Here is a 17,171-nt window from a genome sequence, read left to right on the forward strand (position 1 = left end):
ATATTATTCGATCGTTGAACATCGTTCGTTTTTAATCCATCTAATTGCACGAAATATTTTAGGTGGAACTATTATTTCTACTCCAGCTTTCCTTCCGTCGGCGTTGATTAATAGCGCTCGGTGGTCAGAACGGCCCCTCTAATGGTTAAACGAATGGAAAACTTTGAAACGAGTTGAAACCGAATGGAAATAGGGTTTGGATGGCTGGTTGGAACGGTCAGGTTTTTCAAGCGATAAAATTCACCCGACTTCTTTTTCTTTGTTTCGCGAGGAATGAGAGAGCATCGGCTGACAAAACGGTGGCAAAAAACGTTTCACGCTCGAGTGAGCAGATGGCGACGCATTAAAGTAAAGTAAAATATTTTACAAGCGAAAGTTACTACGCTAACATCGTTATATAAAAATAACAAACAAATATCGCAACGTACGTAAGTTAACGATGTTTATATTAAATAATTCTCTCGTTAATTTTTAACGTAATAATACGATCATTTCGTCCATTATATTTTAATAGTATAAAATTAATATAAATATTAGTATAATATTAAAAGTTAGTACTCGAAATCATGGGGAAAAAATCATCGTTCTCTTATTCTGAACCGTAAACGGAGCCGATTTCTCCGAAATTGTAGTAGGAATGACCGCTGTTTTGGCACAGGTCCCGTATTTAAGTTCAAGCTCTAGAAATAAATCACTTCCTAGCAGCCGCATGTCTCGTTACGCTAGCTAATGCGTATAAAGTTCAACGTACTCGATGTTGACGCCTCGAACGTTCACGGCTGATAGTTACCGCAAACAAAAACGAAATTGCCTTAACGAAATACCAAAACATCAAAAGCTACACGGTACACGGTTTAATTTCAATTGCATTGACCGTTAATAAAATGGCTAGTTACGAGGAAAGAATTTTAGAGTTCCTAAAGCGTAGCTCGTGATTATACAGAAGAGGTGAGATGCTAAATATAAAGGTAATGCGGCTCGCGTCTGGTATTTAACGTTGAAACGTGTACCGTTGATTTATACTCCCCTGTGAAATTTAACGCTTGAATAATTTTGACGGAGATGGTAATTTAATCGTGATTTTATTTCATTGTTTTGTAACGTTGGCGAAAATCGTATTTCTGTTCAACGATAAACAATTCTCTCTCTTTTTTTTTTTCTTCGTTTCTGACAGTAATTAATAAAAATATTTTGTTTGCACTTATTACACGTGTTTGTAGAGGCAAACAGGTGTACAATACCTGCTGCGTATACGTTTTTAATAAATTTACAAAGATACACCGAATTTATGTTACCCGCGGTCGGTATAATCGTTCGTGTGCCTTAATTTAACTGAACAGAAGAAAAAGAATAATCGACGCGAGGAAAAATATCATCAGAAAACACTGGAAACGACTCTGTTATCGAGGCAACGTTACAAACGACACGTCCATAAACCGGATCATCGTCACGTATCGACTCATTAAACCCCTCTCATCGAACGTTTCATCCTCGTTTAGACGACGATGAAACAAAGAAAAGGATGATAGCCATTCGTGTCGCATCCCGTGAGAATCACGTACCGATTCGATCCGCTGAGGGATCCATCGTTGGTGAGACTGGACGCCGAGCTGCTTGGGGTGAGGGGTTGCAGAGGCCTGGGCACGTCGTAGCAATCGAGAGGCGTCACGCCCGATCCTCCTGAGCAGTTCGAGATCGGCGTGCAGGAGGTAGGCGGCCTTGGGATGTCGTAGCACGAAGGTGCAGGGCTCGGACTGCTCGCAGGCGATGGAATCACGGGGATGGCTCGTGGTGGCACGTCGTAACAATCGCTCACGTCGCCACCGTTGTCCACGGAATTCCTGCTGCTCGTCGTGTATCGGCCTGCGCAGATATATATTTCTTATTCTATTGATAATACATAATGAAAATATCCAACAACATAATATGTATCGTGAAGAATAATATCAATTGAAGAATTAGATAATATAATTCCTGTTAATCCGCCAATAGTAAATAATAAAATAAATCCTAATGATCATAAAACGGAGATATTTAAATTTAATTTTGCTCCATGATATGTTGCTAATCATCTATTCGTAAACAATTCTCTCTCTCTCTTTTTTTTTTTCTTCGTTTCTGATAGTAATTAGTAAAAATATTTTATTCTGAACAACTTCTCTACGATTATTAACGACTAACGACTGCTCGAATTTCTCGTTTAATAAAGAGAAATCTCCAATTATCTATTGTATTTCTCTTTTTTTCTTATCCACGTTTACGAGGAAGGATGCACCGTGTAGATATCTTGTTTATGCGTGTTCTATCTTCGAATGATTCTTTCAAGAATCGCGTGTGTATGTTGATCGGGACATCGATCGAGAGGAGGGGAGAGGCATTTGGATAGGAAATTACCAAGTTATCTTGCGGGGCCTCGACTCGATCTTTAGAGATTGCTGATCCTGTCACGGTTCTCCTGTCGACTGACTGACCCCGTTCCACCCGTGTTTTCCTTTTAAAAAAAATTCACCAACCGTGAACAATGGTATCTCGATCGGTGGAAATACTCGGCAAATAAATTAATACGGTATTGTAAACTGTTTCAAATAATTTAACCGAGCTTTATTATCGTGCACACCGTCGTTTTGATTCGTCGTCACGGAACTTAGATTCGACTTAAGATTTTTCGATGGAACATGCGTGTGGAAACATACCTTTTTTTTTTCTTTTACGTGTAAAAAAAGAAGAAGAAAAAGAAAAAAAAAAAATACCAGTATTCTCTTTCGAACAATTGTGCGAACAGCAATTTTTATTTAACTTTCTCGAAACACAACCTTATGAATTATAACCTGGCGCACAATACATCTTACGCAAATGGACAATAAAAATTTTTCCAACCAACGTTATTATTGATCTTCCGATAATATTGAGACGCGCGCGCGCGGAAAGTTTTTTTATTGCAAATATTGTAAGACCGCGTTCGTATATTCACGATCCTTTGTTGGTTTTTGAATGGAGATGGAAATTGTACTCGCAATAACAATTCGTTTTTAATGAAAGGATTCCGGGAGGTTCGGCCCATTCGAGGAAATATCGATTCTCAATAAACGCTTTCTATAGAAATATCTTGTTTTCCAATCGAATGTCCAATAAACAAAAGTAAAATAACAACCGATTAGAACCGATTAACATAATTGCTTTGTCGAAAGAGTAAAATTTTTTCGAACATTTCTTTTCTTCTCGAACCGAAGGACATATCTTACGAGACGTTCAACGTTTGGATTTCTTACGGGAGAATAAAATAGGAAACAGATGCGTTCAAAAACCGGAACAATGCGCATGCGCCGAAAGAACGCAATTCGTAATTAATAAAACGTACGGCGAGCGAAAACGAGATTCTGCACGAAAAGAGAGTAGATATAAATGAAAATACATATATACGTGTTTGTTATTTATCCGAAACGAGATATCGATATTGAAACGGGGATATTAAATATATCGTATATTTACCCAGCAAGATGATGTACAATTTTATTTTCTATTTTATTACTTTCGTTTAAATATTAAAAGTCTCGATCGAAAGGGTCTGATCTGATTCTATAATCATGAATGATTATTTTATTTTAATAAACGGAACGAAGGAAAAGATTAAGTTGCAGAGATAAAAAGAATATTGCGAGGAATATTTTGTTTTAGAAATACGTTTCTACTTTCAGCGGGAGGTTGAGGAATTTGTATTGAAGTTGTTACGTCGTTAGCGGAACAAAATGAGGGGTTGCTACGCACCTGAGTTGTGTAAATGCTCGTTATTCGAGTTCAAGGGTGAATCGTGCCTGGAGGGTGGAGCAGGACTTCCTCGGCTCGCTGGAAGATCGTAAAGGTACACGTCGCCGCATTTCTGTGGCGTCACCACCTGCGCAAAAATCATCGAATTATTATTAACAATTGCTCGAAAATTATACAATAATCGATCGAAAATTATCGGCGTGTATTAAATAAAGGAAACAAAAAAATTATTATGGATTAAAAGTATATATATTTGTTTATCGTTCTCTCACAAATTTTTAAACATCTTCTCAATCATCATGACGTGTACGTGTGAAATATATTGAAAATATTTTTTTAACGAATTAAGCAAAACAATTATTATGGATTAAAAGTATATTTATCGTTCTTAAATTTTTAAACGTCTTCTCAATTATCATGACGTGTGAGATATATCGAAAATATTTTTTTAACGAATTTTTAACGATAATATTAATACATCATAAAACGTGGATTGGCTTCGAAGAATCCATAATTTGAGAAAATTTGCATATTCTGATTGCTTTGCCGATCACTACGAAAATTCTATGCATCCTCCAAATAGATTCGGTCCATTAAACCTTAATTAATCAATGAGCTGTGAATATCATGTTGATGAATGATGCTAAATCGTATCAGAACTTTATCAATAACGCATCGTAGCGTTAACCCTCGTCAATAAATCGCTAATCATAAATTTTCACGCGTTAATAAATCACGAATTGAACGAATTCATCGTCGATAATTCAAAAAAAGATTCGATATTATTTTATATATCACGATATATAAAATTCCAAACGAATCTCGATCGTGAAGATATATATAATTGAACATCGTCGCAAGAGAATCTTGAATCTTGAGAGAGAATTAACTGCAGAAGGGACGGAGAGTGGGGAAGGAAGATCGTTCAGAAAAATTGGTGGATTATTTTCATAGATTTGAACGAGAGGGCGAGTTGCCAATGAATTTATCGAATGCCAATCAGCCACTGCTCCCTCCTTCCCTCGATTTTCGAAGCGGGGCCCGAGGAGGTTTCTTCAACTTTTTCTCCCCCTCCATTCGAGAGCTTAATTGCAATACTCCGTTTAATTGAGTTTCCCCGCGAAACGAATCCGAGACTCTCCACTCTTCTTCGAAAAAAAAAAAAAAAAAATAAGGAAAAGCATCTTTCCTTTTGCGAGATGAAAGAATTAAAACGAGAAAATATGCAATAAAATATTAATCAGGTTTGTAATACTGTTGAATTAGAACGCTCTTTTAAAAATTTTCTCTACGATTAACTTTTTCAACGCTTCGTGTTTTTTGTATGTTTAGAAATATAAAATATATATATAGAAAATGAATTTATCGAAAATTAGAAATAGCAAATCGAATTTCTTTTGAAAATTTTCTACGATTGAAAAATTCTACGATTAACTTTTTCAACGCGTCTTATGTTTCTTATATGTTTAAAAATATAATATATATAGAAGATGACCATCGAAAATTAGAAATAGCAAATCGAATTTCGTTCTTTTGAAAATTTTCTACGATTGAAAAATTCTACGATTAACTTTTTCAACGCGTCTTATGTTTCTTATATGTTTAAAAATATAATATATATATATATATATATATATATATAGAAGATGACTTCATCGAAAATTAGAAATAGCAAATCGTTCTTCGTTCTTCGGGATTGAACCTAGTTTTTAATTGTATATTGCTTGACGTTTCAATTAAAGTTTTCATTCTGCCTGCGCGCATTTAAAAGGATTTCACGGTGCGCACGTTTATAGGCGGCACAGATTAATGTCGACAATTTTACGAACTCCGGCTTTATGGATCGCCGGTCTGTAAAAATTTAAGCTTAACGGATAAAATTCCAACCGAGCGGTTTTTACTCGATCGATTTTTATCGATGCCTCGAAACGAGCATACGCGCGGGCATATATATATATATATATAGAAATAACAGGACGCCAATTTTTATTCAGCCTTATCTTATCTTATCTATTTTTAAACTTGCCAACGAATACTTAACGCTCGAACGATTTCCATTAATGGATCTATTAAATGTATTTAAATTCCTAATTCATTTCCACAAATTCCACGCGATCTAATCTCACTTTTCACGTAATTATATTTATATAATTTATATGAAGAATCAATCCAATTCAATTTCGATCCCTTTCCTTCGAGGATTTTCCAATTTTTTCCAATTTTCGTAATTTCGAAACTTCGCAACGATTCTTCCCGAGAACTTTCAACGCTCTTGGAAATTACATCGGTCTGATCACAATTATAGCGTGACAATAGTTTGTTGAGAAAACTCGAGGATACTATCCTATATATAAGAACGAAGATTGGTTACGTTGGATCTTAAATGGAACTTTGTGTCCAGGCAAGGATGAGATATACTCTATTTTCTTTCAGTTTTGTGTTTCAAATTTTTAGAAAACGATACCGCTTTATCGTTTCATTAAAAATGCGTGTAAAACGTAAAAAGAAAATTAATATTGCATTTAATTAATATGGAATAAAAAAGAAAGTACATAATAATCGATGGAAAATATATAAATATTTGTGATTCGAAGCCTTAATCGCGCAAAATAATTGCGTGGCAGATGTAGAAAAAAGTTGTAACAAGTAATTAACTTAGAAAGCGCTTCGAATTTGACGAACATATAATAAACTGGAACTTGAAAAAATTGGTATTTTAAAAAAAGGATGTCCTCGACAATCCCATCTTATAAATTGAAAATTATAAAATGAAAAAAGCATTGTAAGAAGACATACTGCATATTAGGAATATTATTATTGCTTATTTCTTCAAAATATAATAAATAGATAGAAATGCATATATATTATAATATATCCATAAATATCAATGGCTAGATTACTTTTAATATAGTTTTGCAAATCAAATATGGCAACAAAAAAAAGTAGAAAGTTTCTACTTTCGTATATTCGACTCTTATTACATGGAATATATAAAAAATCATTGACAAATTATTGCATCGTGTAAATTTCTAATACGAAGTAATTACTTAACTTTAATTTACAAAAAAAAAAAATTTATCGATAATTTATAACGATTAAAATTAAAATAGATGTATTGAGATATTATAAAATCGAAGTTTAAACGATAAATTTACGGATTCGTCTGGTGGAAGCCGCGAGCGCACGTGAAAGTAAGTTACAGGATGTTCCATGGACTGGAACACTTTCGTGTCCAGATAGAATCAAATAAACGGTTGAAATTTGAAGAAATATCGAAAGGACGTTTAACGACGAAAGTTCGAAATCTTTGATCTTTTCGAAACGATCGATTTACGTAGAGACGTTAATAGTTGCATCTATAGTTTGTGTTTGTGCGCGTGCACGTTCGTGTCGGCCGGCGGGCAGCGATGCTGAACCAAGGGAAAATGCAATTTTGTCGATAAAACGCGAGTGAAAGAGAGGGTGAAATGAGAGGGACGGAGAGAAGGGGGAAGGGAGGGCAGGTAGAGAGGGATGCATCTCTCTGGAGCGCAATTTCTGGGCTCATCGTCCGCTGCTTTACAATAATAGAGTCTCTTCACCCTTGCGTTATACGTAAGCGTGCTACACTTTTTCTTCTTCCCTCTATCCATGGTTTACGAACCGCGTGACAACTGCGCCTTATCCTCATTCCTGTATGGTATATCAATTTCGTTGGATAAATAAAAAAGAAGAAAAAGAAGAACGAAGAACGAAAATAACTTTTTCATTCTTTCACCACGAGATAGATAAAATTGCTCGTGAAAACGAAATAATTGAATAACGAAAATCCCGAAAATCGAGAATTCAATGGACAATAATTTTTCATATTAATTGTAAATTGTTATTTATACCGCAAGAGTATTTTCTCTACTCCTAAAGACCGAAGCGCAAAAGTATCTTAAACCAAACAAAGGAAAAAGCTGACTTTCGAAACTCGACACCGGTATACGTGTGTATATGTATATGTGTGTTTTATCTTTATAGTCTTTTTTCAGTTCGGTTTCGAGAGGCAACATACGTACGTACGTACATCGCCATGGCAACGATCAGGCGTGATCGGTGAATGAAATGGGGCCGAAATGATTTGCGGTCGGTGGCTCGATCATGGTTTATCGATGATGACGAGTCTTCCCCCTCTTCCTCCTCCTTCTACCTCGGGAGTTTTAGCCGGGGGATGTTCCAGCGAAAGGGGTGTGGCAGCCCGTTATTTCGAGGGTTGGCGCTGACGATAAGGACTGACCCAGATTCCCCTCGATATTTCTACGCCAGGATGTTTAAGCAACTGACACTGTCGCCTCGCGTCCCCCCTCCCTTGTCGAACTGATCGAAGACGCTCGGGCGGAGAAGAGGCCGATTTGCTTGAAATAACGGGGTCGAGGAGGAGCGCTTAAGATTCGTCTATCGATTAGCGAGTAAGTGGAATAATTGGATCGTGGTGGAATGGGCTTAGAGTTGGTTTTGTGAATGCGCTACCATATATATATATATATATATAGAAAATTCTCTCCTTAAAGAAGAAATAAATTACGATTTATTATATGAAGTTAATAATTTTTGCAGATTTCTGTTTCTTTATTAATTTTTTAAACGTTTCACTGCGTTATCGTCCACGATATTCGAGACACGCTATTTTAGAAATCTTTTAATCAATTTTCACGAGTGTACTTTCAACGTCACGTGTGCTTGATTACTTTCCGCGTTAATCATCAGCTTATTCGATATTAACGCTATTCGACCAAACGGTTTCGTTAAGTGGGAACGCTACTTCGTAATGAATAAACAACAAAGGTAACGCGATTTTAAAACCGGATGTCGATGAAAACGCGAACGTTTATTTCCATGATAAATTTAATACGAAATTTCCCGCTCTATGTTTAATTGTCCATATTATTAATTCTTCGCAAATTACATCGCCACTGTTCTACCTTTGACGAAAACTCGATGACTCGCTCGATAAATTAAATAATTATTCCATCGTTGCTCCCTATAACATCAAAATTCTAATAGATTCTCCTCGATCCTCGAAAGATCGATCTTCGCAGAAAAAAGCAAGCGTCACCTCTCTCGATCATCGCGCCTACGTTTATAAATATACGTACACGCGAAGTACGTTTACATGCACGATCGAATCGTCACGTTCTCGAGAACAATGGCCGTTCTGTCGCGTCTGTCGCGGTTGTCGTCAAAGAACGAAATTGAACATGCAAATAGATAAAGTGGCACTCGAGGATCTCCCGGTTCGCCTGCCTCGTCGAACGAAGCCCCGACGTAGTACAACAATGGAGGCTGAAAAGCCTCGTTCGTGGCCTCCTCTCTCGCACACGCGCCATCGGGGAGTTGGTAATCCAACCGTGTCGTTGATCCTGCGCCTCCCGATAAACGATGATGAGCTGAAAATCCTACCAGGATTCACCGACCTTATTCCGAATAAATAAATATGGCGGAGATTAGCCGTGGGCAGAGAGGGGGATTCACGACAGGCCTTCGATTTTAACTAGTTGCGACGATTTTTAGGAGTTTAAGGAGAGGAGAGGGAGAATCTATGAAGGTGGACGAATTTTACGCTTCGAGAGTTGATGGAAGTTTTTGAAGGAAAGGAGGAGGATGAATCCAACGTCTAGTTGCAACGATTTTTAGGAGTTTAAGAAGAGGAAAGGAAGGTTGTTTGCGTTGATTCCAATGTTTAGTTGCAACGATTTTTAGGAGTTTAAGAAGAGGAAAGGGAGAATCTACGAACGTGGACGAATGAATTTTACGCATCTGAATCCACGGAAACGAGAGGCTTGTGCGTTGATTTTATTAAAGTGTTAAAGTCGATCGATTTTTAAGGGAAATCGGATGAAATCTCCATTGGATTTGATTTTGAGAAAAGAAGCTTTTGCATTTGATTTCATTTATATCACATTGAAATTGATTAATTTTAAATAAAAAAAAAAAGATGCACGAAAGAATGTGAAAGAAAGTCTACGCATTGATTTGCAGTATTGAAATTGATCGATTTATAAGAAAAGAAGATCGGATGAATTGAATTTGATTCATACGAGTATACATTAAAGTTTGATCGATTTTTAAGAAAAGAAGCTATTGCATTGGATTTGATTTACACGATTGGAGCTAATTTTAAAGGAAAAAAAGATGTACAAAAGGATATATCCATAAAAGGAAATCTACGTGTTGATTTATACGAGTACACATTGAAAACGACTAATTTTAAAGAAAAAAAGATATACGAAAGAATATATCTTTACATGAGTACATATTGAAAACGATTAATTTTAAAGAAAAAAAGATGTACGAAAGAATATATCCGTAAAAGAAAGTTTACGTATTGATTTACACGATTTACACATTGAAGTCGATTAGTTTCAAAAAAAAAAAAAAAAATACGTCATCCACGAAAAAAAGTTCACACATAGGATCTACGCAAGTTGATTATATTTTCAAAAACAGATCTACGAGACGAAACTTTTGCATTGGATTCGATTAAAAAAGGAAAGCCCACGCATAAAATCTACATTTAATTATTTATAATTATCGAATTTATTATATTATTTATAATATATTATTTATTATTATATTATATTATATTTTTATTATTATATTATTTATATATTATATATTATTTATAATTATCGAATTAATTATATTTTCACAAGAAAAGAACGTATCTACGAGACGAAACTTTTGCTTTGGATTCGATTAAAAAAAGGAAAGAAAGTCCATGCATAAAATTTACATTTAATTATTTATAATTATCGAATTTATTATATTATTTATATATTATATATTATTTATAATTATCGAATTAATTATATTTTCACAAGAAAAGAACGTATCTACGAGACGAAACTTTTGCTTTGGATTCGATTAAAAAAAGAAAAGAAATTCCACGAATTATAATAAGACTATAATAAGATCTACACGAATTAATTATATTTTCACAAGAAAAGAACGTATCTACGAGACGAAACGTTTTTGCATTGGATTCGATTAATTTAAAAAAAAAAAAAAAAGAAGAAAGAACACATCCAAAAAAAATCCTTTTTTGCATTAGATTTGATTGATTCCATATTTAAGAAAAGAAGATCTCTAAAAAGAGAACCGACACCCGAACGAAACGAAACGAAACGAAACGAAACGAAACGAAACGAAAAGAAACGAAAAGAAACGAAACGAAACGAAAAGAAACGAAAAGAAACGAAAAGAAACGAAAAGAAACGAAAAGAAACGAAACGAAACGAAACGAAACGAAGGTTTTCCATTCGATTCGATTTACACGGAACGCGTACATGGAAGTTGATCCCCATCCCTTGTACCGAGAACGGGAACGAATTGGATGCATTCGACGTGGGATGCTGCTGATTGCAAATTCGATCATTCGAGGGCTCCGCGTCTCGTGGATAGAACGTGACTCGTACAGGAGTCGCCTCGGCCAATCTGATTAGGACCCGGTTCACGCGACGATCTCGAGACGAAAGTGGGGGAGGGAAGAGGGTGCGTGCGAACAAAGGGAGCGAAACGAGATTATCTTTGGTTTTCGACGATTGGAGCCGGAAACGATGCGACACCCTAATTCGGGAGCGGAATTAGGTGACGGGGTGCGTCGTGGAGGAAGATCAATGTCCGGGAGATGCAACGTCGAGTGGAAAAGCGAGTGGAGGGGGAAGAGCTTTTAATGTTCGAATGTGTTGTAGATTATTGGAGCTGTGATTACAAGTTTTAACGATTTCGAGAGTGGATTTAGGAAAAAGTTGTGAAGCGATCTCTTCCGAGATGATGTGCGAGAAAAAGCGCCATTTTCTTTTTCTTCTTCTTTTTTTTTTTTTAAGAGAAACGAGGTAATAAATTCGATAAAATAATAATTCTTAATTCTAATAATAATTCTAAATTCTTATAAAATAAGTAATAAAGTATCTTATAAATATAAGTATATTAATATAAGTATATAAATATAAGTATATTTATAAGATACTTTATTACTTATTTTATAAGAATTTAGAATTATTATTAGAATTATTATTTAGAATTATTATTAGAATTAAGAATTATTATTAATAATAATAAATATACTTATATTTATAAGATAAATTCTTATAAAAGTATCTTTCTTTAGTCTTTAGTTGAATGAACGCGAGAGATGAATTTAGATTTAGAGAAAGTCGGGGAATCGATCGGAAGTCGGGTTTATCGAAGCTCGAATCCGCAATCCGTGTCTGCCTCGCTTATGAAACGTGTCGTTGTTACGAGTTGAATCGCACCCTGTTCAACCGCAATACGCAACTCGACGTCTCGAGGAAAAAAGAGAAAAAAAAAGATATCCAGTGTAACCAGAGTTGGCGCAAAGTATTTCCTGTATTTCGGAAAATTTCCACTTGTTATTCGTAATTTGATAAAATGAATGAAAAAATACATTCCGGAAGCGTTTGGCGGAAAGTAAGCATTTTTACGGTTAATCATTTCGAGCATCGTTCGTTCATAATTTAAGAGGGCAGAGTGAAAGTGTTCCAGGAATAGCCGGGAAACGAGACTGTGAAGAATTTATCGCGACGGTTTCGTTATAATTGAATATCGTAATAGAATTTCCTGACCCGGTTATAAAGTTCTCTATTAGGAATTTCAAAGTTTACTATGTATATATATATATATTAATAATACATGTATCGTTCCAGATTAATCATTATATATTTATTAGTTATTACTAGCATTATAAGAAAAGAATAGGAAACGGTTAATATTGTTCTAATAATCAAATTCATTATTGAAAAAAAATATTCAATAATTAAATCTTTTTCGGTTTCTCAGAAAAATTTTCTTAAAGTTCTCAGGAGGTTCAAAATTTTACTCGTAAAACGGTTTCTTAGACATATTTAAAGATTTTTTTTTAAACTTCTATACTTAAATTTTGCAATTTTAACGAAAATGATATTTTCATAATTTTGAATTAGCGAATCATCGAACTCGAGATCGAAACTACGTTTTAAAAGAAAAAAAGTTCGTTTTCTGATCGAAAAGAAATTTTTTTCCTATAAAAATCGATAAAGTTAATCAACGAGTATAATCGACGATCAATAAACTCGGGACGACAATTGCGTGATCGGAATCGTTGGAACGATTAAAAAATTATCTAAATTTACACGCTTGATCGACTTGTTCCATATGATCATTAATTATCCTCCATCGATTAATATGCGATGAGCAAGCTCTATAATTATCCCAACTCGTCTTCCCGTATTTTCTCACTCGTTGCCCTCCCCTCCTCCTGTCTATTTACTCTCTTAGAGATCACGACTCAAGAATGATGTTCAGGTTTTCGCTTGTTAATTATAAACCATCGACTGATCTTCAATTATCCCGTTTTTCCGCGACACTCGCTCGATTTCGATTCTCGCAAAAAGATAGAAGAAAAGAAAAAGAAGAAATAACGTAAATCGAATGGAAAAGTGAAGGAGATAAGCTTCTCTTCAGCAAAGACTTCATTTTGTTTCTTTTAAAGAAATTCCTTTCCAGAGTACATAACGTAATATTGAAAAGAAATATTTGAAATAATATTTTATCCAGTATATTAGAATTATTATATGTACAGAGTACACAATATTATTGTAATACTAAAAAGAAATATTTGAAATAACATTTTATCCAGTATCTTAGAATTATTATATACATAGAGTGCATAAAGTGATTGTAATACTAACAAGAAATATTTAAAATAATATTTTATTTAATATATTAGAATTGTTATATGCATAGAATATATAACATGATTGTAAAATTAAAAAGAAATATATATAGTATATTAGAATTATTATATACACAGGATATATAACATGATTGTAATATTAAAAATGTTTGAAATAATATGTTATTCAATGTATTAGAATTATTATATACACAGAGTACATAATATTATTGTAATACTAAAAAGAAATATTTGAAATAATATTTTATCCAGTACCTTAAAATTATTATATATATTATATATATAGAGTACATAACGCGATTGTAATACTAAAAAGAAATATTTAAAATAATATTTTATTCAATATATTAGAATTGTTATATACGTAAAATATATAACATGATTGAAAAATTAAAAAGAAATATATATAGTATATTAGAATTATATACACAGAATATATAACATGATTGTAATATTAAAAATGTTTGAAATAATATTTTATCCAATGTATTAGAATTATTATATACACAGAGTATATAACATAATTGCAATATTAAAAAGAAATATTTGAAATAATATTTTATCCAGTATCTTAGAATTATTATACACATAGAGTGCATAATGTGATTGTAATACTAACAAGAAATATTTAAAATAATATTTTATTCAGTATATTAGAATTATTGTATACATAGAATATATAACATGATTGTAAAATTAAAAAGAAATATATATAGTGTATTAGAATTATATACACAGAATATATAACATGATTGTAATATTAAAAATGTTTGAAATAATATGTTATCCAATGTATTAGAATTATTATATACACAGAGTACATAATATTATTGTAATACTAAAAAGAAATATTTGAAATAATATTTTATCCAGTACCTTAAAATTATTATATATATTATATATATAGAGTACATAACGCGATTGTAATACTAAAAAGAAATATTTAAAATAATATTTTATTCAATATATTAGAATTGTTATATACGTAAAATATATAACATGATTGAAAAATTAAAAAGAAATATATATAGTATATTAGAATTATATACACAGAATATATAACATGATTGTAATATTAAAAATGTTTGAAATAATATGTTATCTAATGTATTAGAATTATTATATAGACAGAGTACAAAATATTATTATAATACTAAAAAGAAATATTTGAAATAATATTTTATCCAGTATCTTAGAATTATTATACACATAGAGTGCATAATGTGATTGTAATACTAACAAGAAATATTTAAAATAATATTTTATTCAGTATATTAGAATTATTGTATACATAGAATATATAACATGATTGTAAAATTAAAAAGAAATATATATAGTATATTAGAATTATTATATACACAAAATATATAACATGATTGTAATATTAAAAATGTTTGAAATAATATTTTATCCAATGTATTAGAATTATTATATACACAGAGTATATAACATAATTGCAATATTAAAAAGAAATATTTGAAATAATATTTTATCCAGTATATTAGAATTATTATATGTACAGAGTACATAACATGATTGTAATATTAAAAATGTTTGAATATTTTATCCAGTGTATTAGAATTATTATATACACAGAGTATATAACATGATTGTAAAATTAAAAAGAAATATTTGAAATAATATTTTATCCAATATCTTAGAATTATTATATACATAGAGTGCATAACGTGATTGTAATATTAAAAAGAAATATTTAAAATAATATTTTATTCAATATATTAGAATTGTTATATACATAGAATATATAACATAATTGTAATATTAAAAAGAAATATTTGAAATAATATTTTATCCAGTATATTAGAATTATTATATGTACAGAGTACATAACATGATTGTAATATTAAAAATGTTTGAATATTTTATCCAGTGTATTAGAATTATTATATACACAGAGTATATAATATGATTGTAAAATTAAAAAGAAATATTTGAAATAATATTTTATTCAGTATATTAGAATTATTATATACATAGAATATATAACATGATTGTAAATTAAAAAGAAATATTTGAAATAATATTTTATCCAGTATATTAGAATTATTATATGTATTCTTTTCAAAACGATATCGTTCCAAGTCAAACTTCCATTCTACACGATTCGGAGGACATAGTGGATCTAACACGTTTTAATACCAAACTCTAAACTCTTTTTACATCCAAATCAAATTTCCATTCGACACGATTCTTCCATTGTTTCAAAATCGGTGGATACACGATTTAACATTTTAATACAATATACATCATATATAATATGATTGTAATATTAAAAAGAAATGTTTGAAATAATATTTTATCCAGTGTATTAGAATTATTACATACATAGAGTGCATAACGTGATTGTAATACTAAAAAGAAATATTTGAAATAATATTTTATCTAATGTATTAGAATTATTATATACTCGAGAATCAATCAAATTATCTAACAAGTTTAAAGATTCTTATGCAAATTCTTATGCAAATATTTATTACATACTTCCCATTTCAAATGTTCGTTTCTCTGTTGGAATTACTTCCATCGAGAAGTTCTTTTTCGCGAAGAAAAGATGGAGAAGCTTACAGATCTCTGTTTCGTATTTCGATTTCCAAACTGTGGCGCGAAACGCGTGAAACTATTTGCATTCCCAGGGATAACGAACCGACAGATCTTGATTTAAACGGAAACGGAACGGATGGAGGGAAGTTCTTTTCTGCAAACGTTTTAACGAGATAATACTTTGCCGATCCGTTTCACGGAATCGGTTCAATGTGTCCGATAGATTCGAACCGGATTACCCAGGATAGAGCAAGTTCGAAGAAAGAAATGGGATGGAAAAGGCAACCAAGATTTCGTTTATCTTCTTCTTGGGAAAGAATGGTGGAACACGCGAGAGGAAGAAGATAATTGTTTCCATCGACGCGATTCGAAGTTGTTTCAATTATATCGGCAAGAGATTAAGCTTGTCAAAACATTTAACAGGAAACAATTCTTTAAATTCTTTAAAGTTAGCCTTCCATTTAAATCCTAAATTAAATCTTTATATACAAGGAAATATACAATAATTCTTTCATTGGTTATAAAATTGGTGGACACAGACATTGGTTTAACAGGTTTTAACAACCCTTCCAACATTCTACACGATTCTTCCATCGTTTCAAAGTCGGTGGACACACGATCTAACACGTTTTAATACCAAACTCTAAACTCTACATCCAAGTCCAATTTCCATTCGACACGATTCTTCCATCGTTTCAAAATCGGTGGATACACGATTTAACAGGTTTTAATACAATTGGAAAAATTGTTTAGAGTAAAAAGTAGTACTAGCATCCATTTCCTCGAAGTAAATTTTAAACTCTTTTTACATCCAAAATGATATCCAAGTCAAATTTCCATTCTTTCATCGTTTCAAAATCAATGGACACACGACTTAACAAATTTTAAATACAATATTTATTGGAAAAATTCTTTAGAATAAAAAGTAGCATCCATTTATCAAACTAAACTTTAAACTCTTTTTAACATTCAAAACAATATCCAAGTCAAATTTTTATTCGACACGATTCTTCCATTGTTTCAAAATCGATGAATACACGACTTAATAAATTTTTAATACTTGAATATTTATTAGAAAAATTCTTTAGATTAAGGATAATAAATAACATCCATTTTCTCGAACTGA

General features: G+C 32.2%; 1 protein-coding gene across 1 annotated transcript in view; it reads right to left on the minus strand.

The window, feature by feature from the left end:
- Positions 1-17,171, minus strand: part of LOC122716492 (breast cancer anti-estrogen resistance protein 1) — a 116,648-nt gene that overhangs the window by 7,524 nt on the left and 91,953 nt on the right. The window contains exons 4-5 of the mRNA XM_043939619.1: positions 3,766-3,892; positions 1,563-1,863 (exon numbers count right to left, since the gene is read on the minus strand). Of these exons, the coding sequence (XP_043795554.1) occupies positions 1,563-1,863; positions 3,766-3,892 (428 nt within the window). The remainder of the gene's footprint in view (positions 1-1,562; positions 1,864-3,765; positions 3,893-17,171) is intronic.

This window comes from Apis laboriosa, unplaced genomic scaffold (assembly GCF_014066325.1).
Source record: "Apis laboriosa isolate Shangri-la unplaced genomic scaffold, ASM1406632v1 scaffold46_cov150, whole genome shotgun sequence".
Taxonomy (NCBI): Eukaryota; Metazoa; Arthropoda; class Insecta; order Hymenoptera; family Apidae; genus Apis; species Apis laboriosa.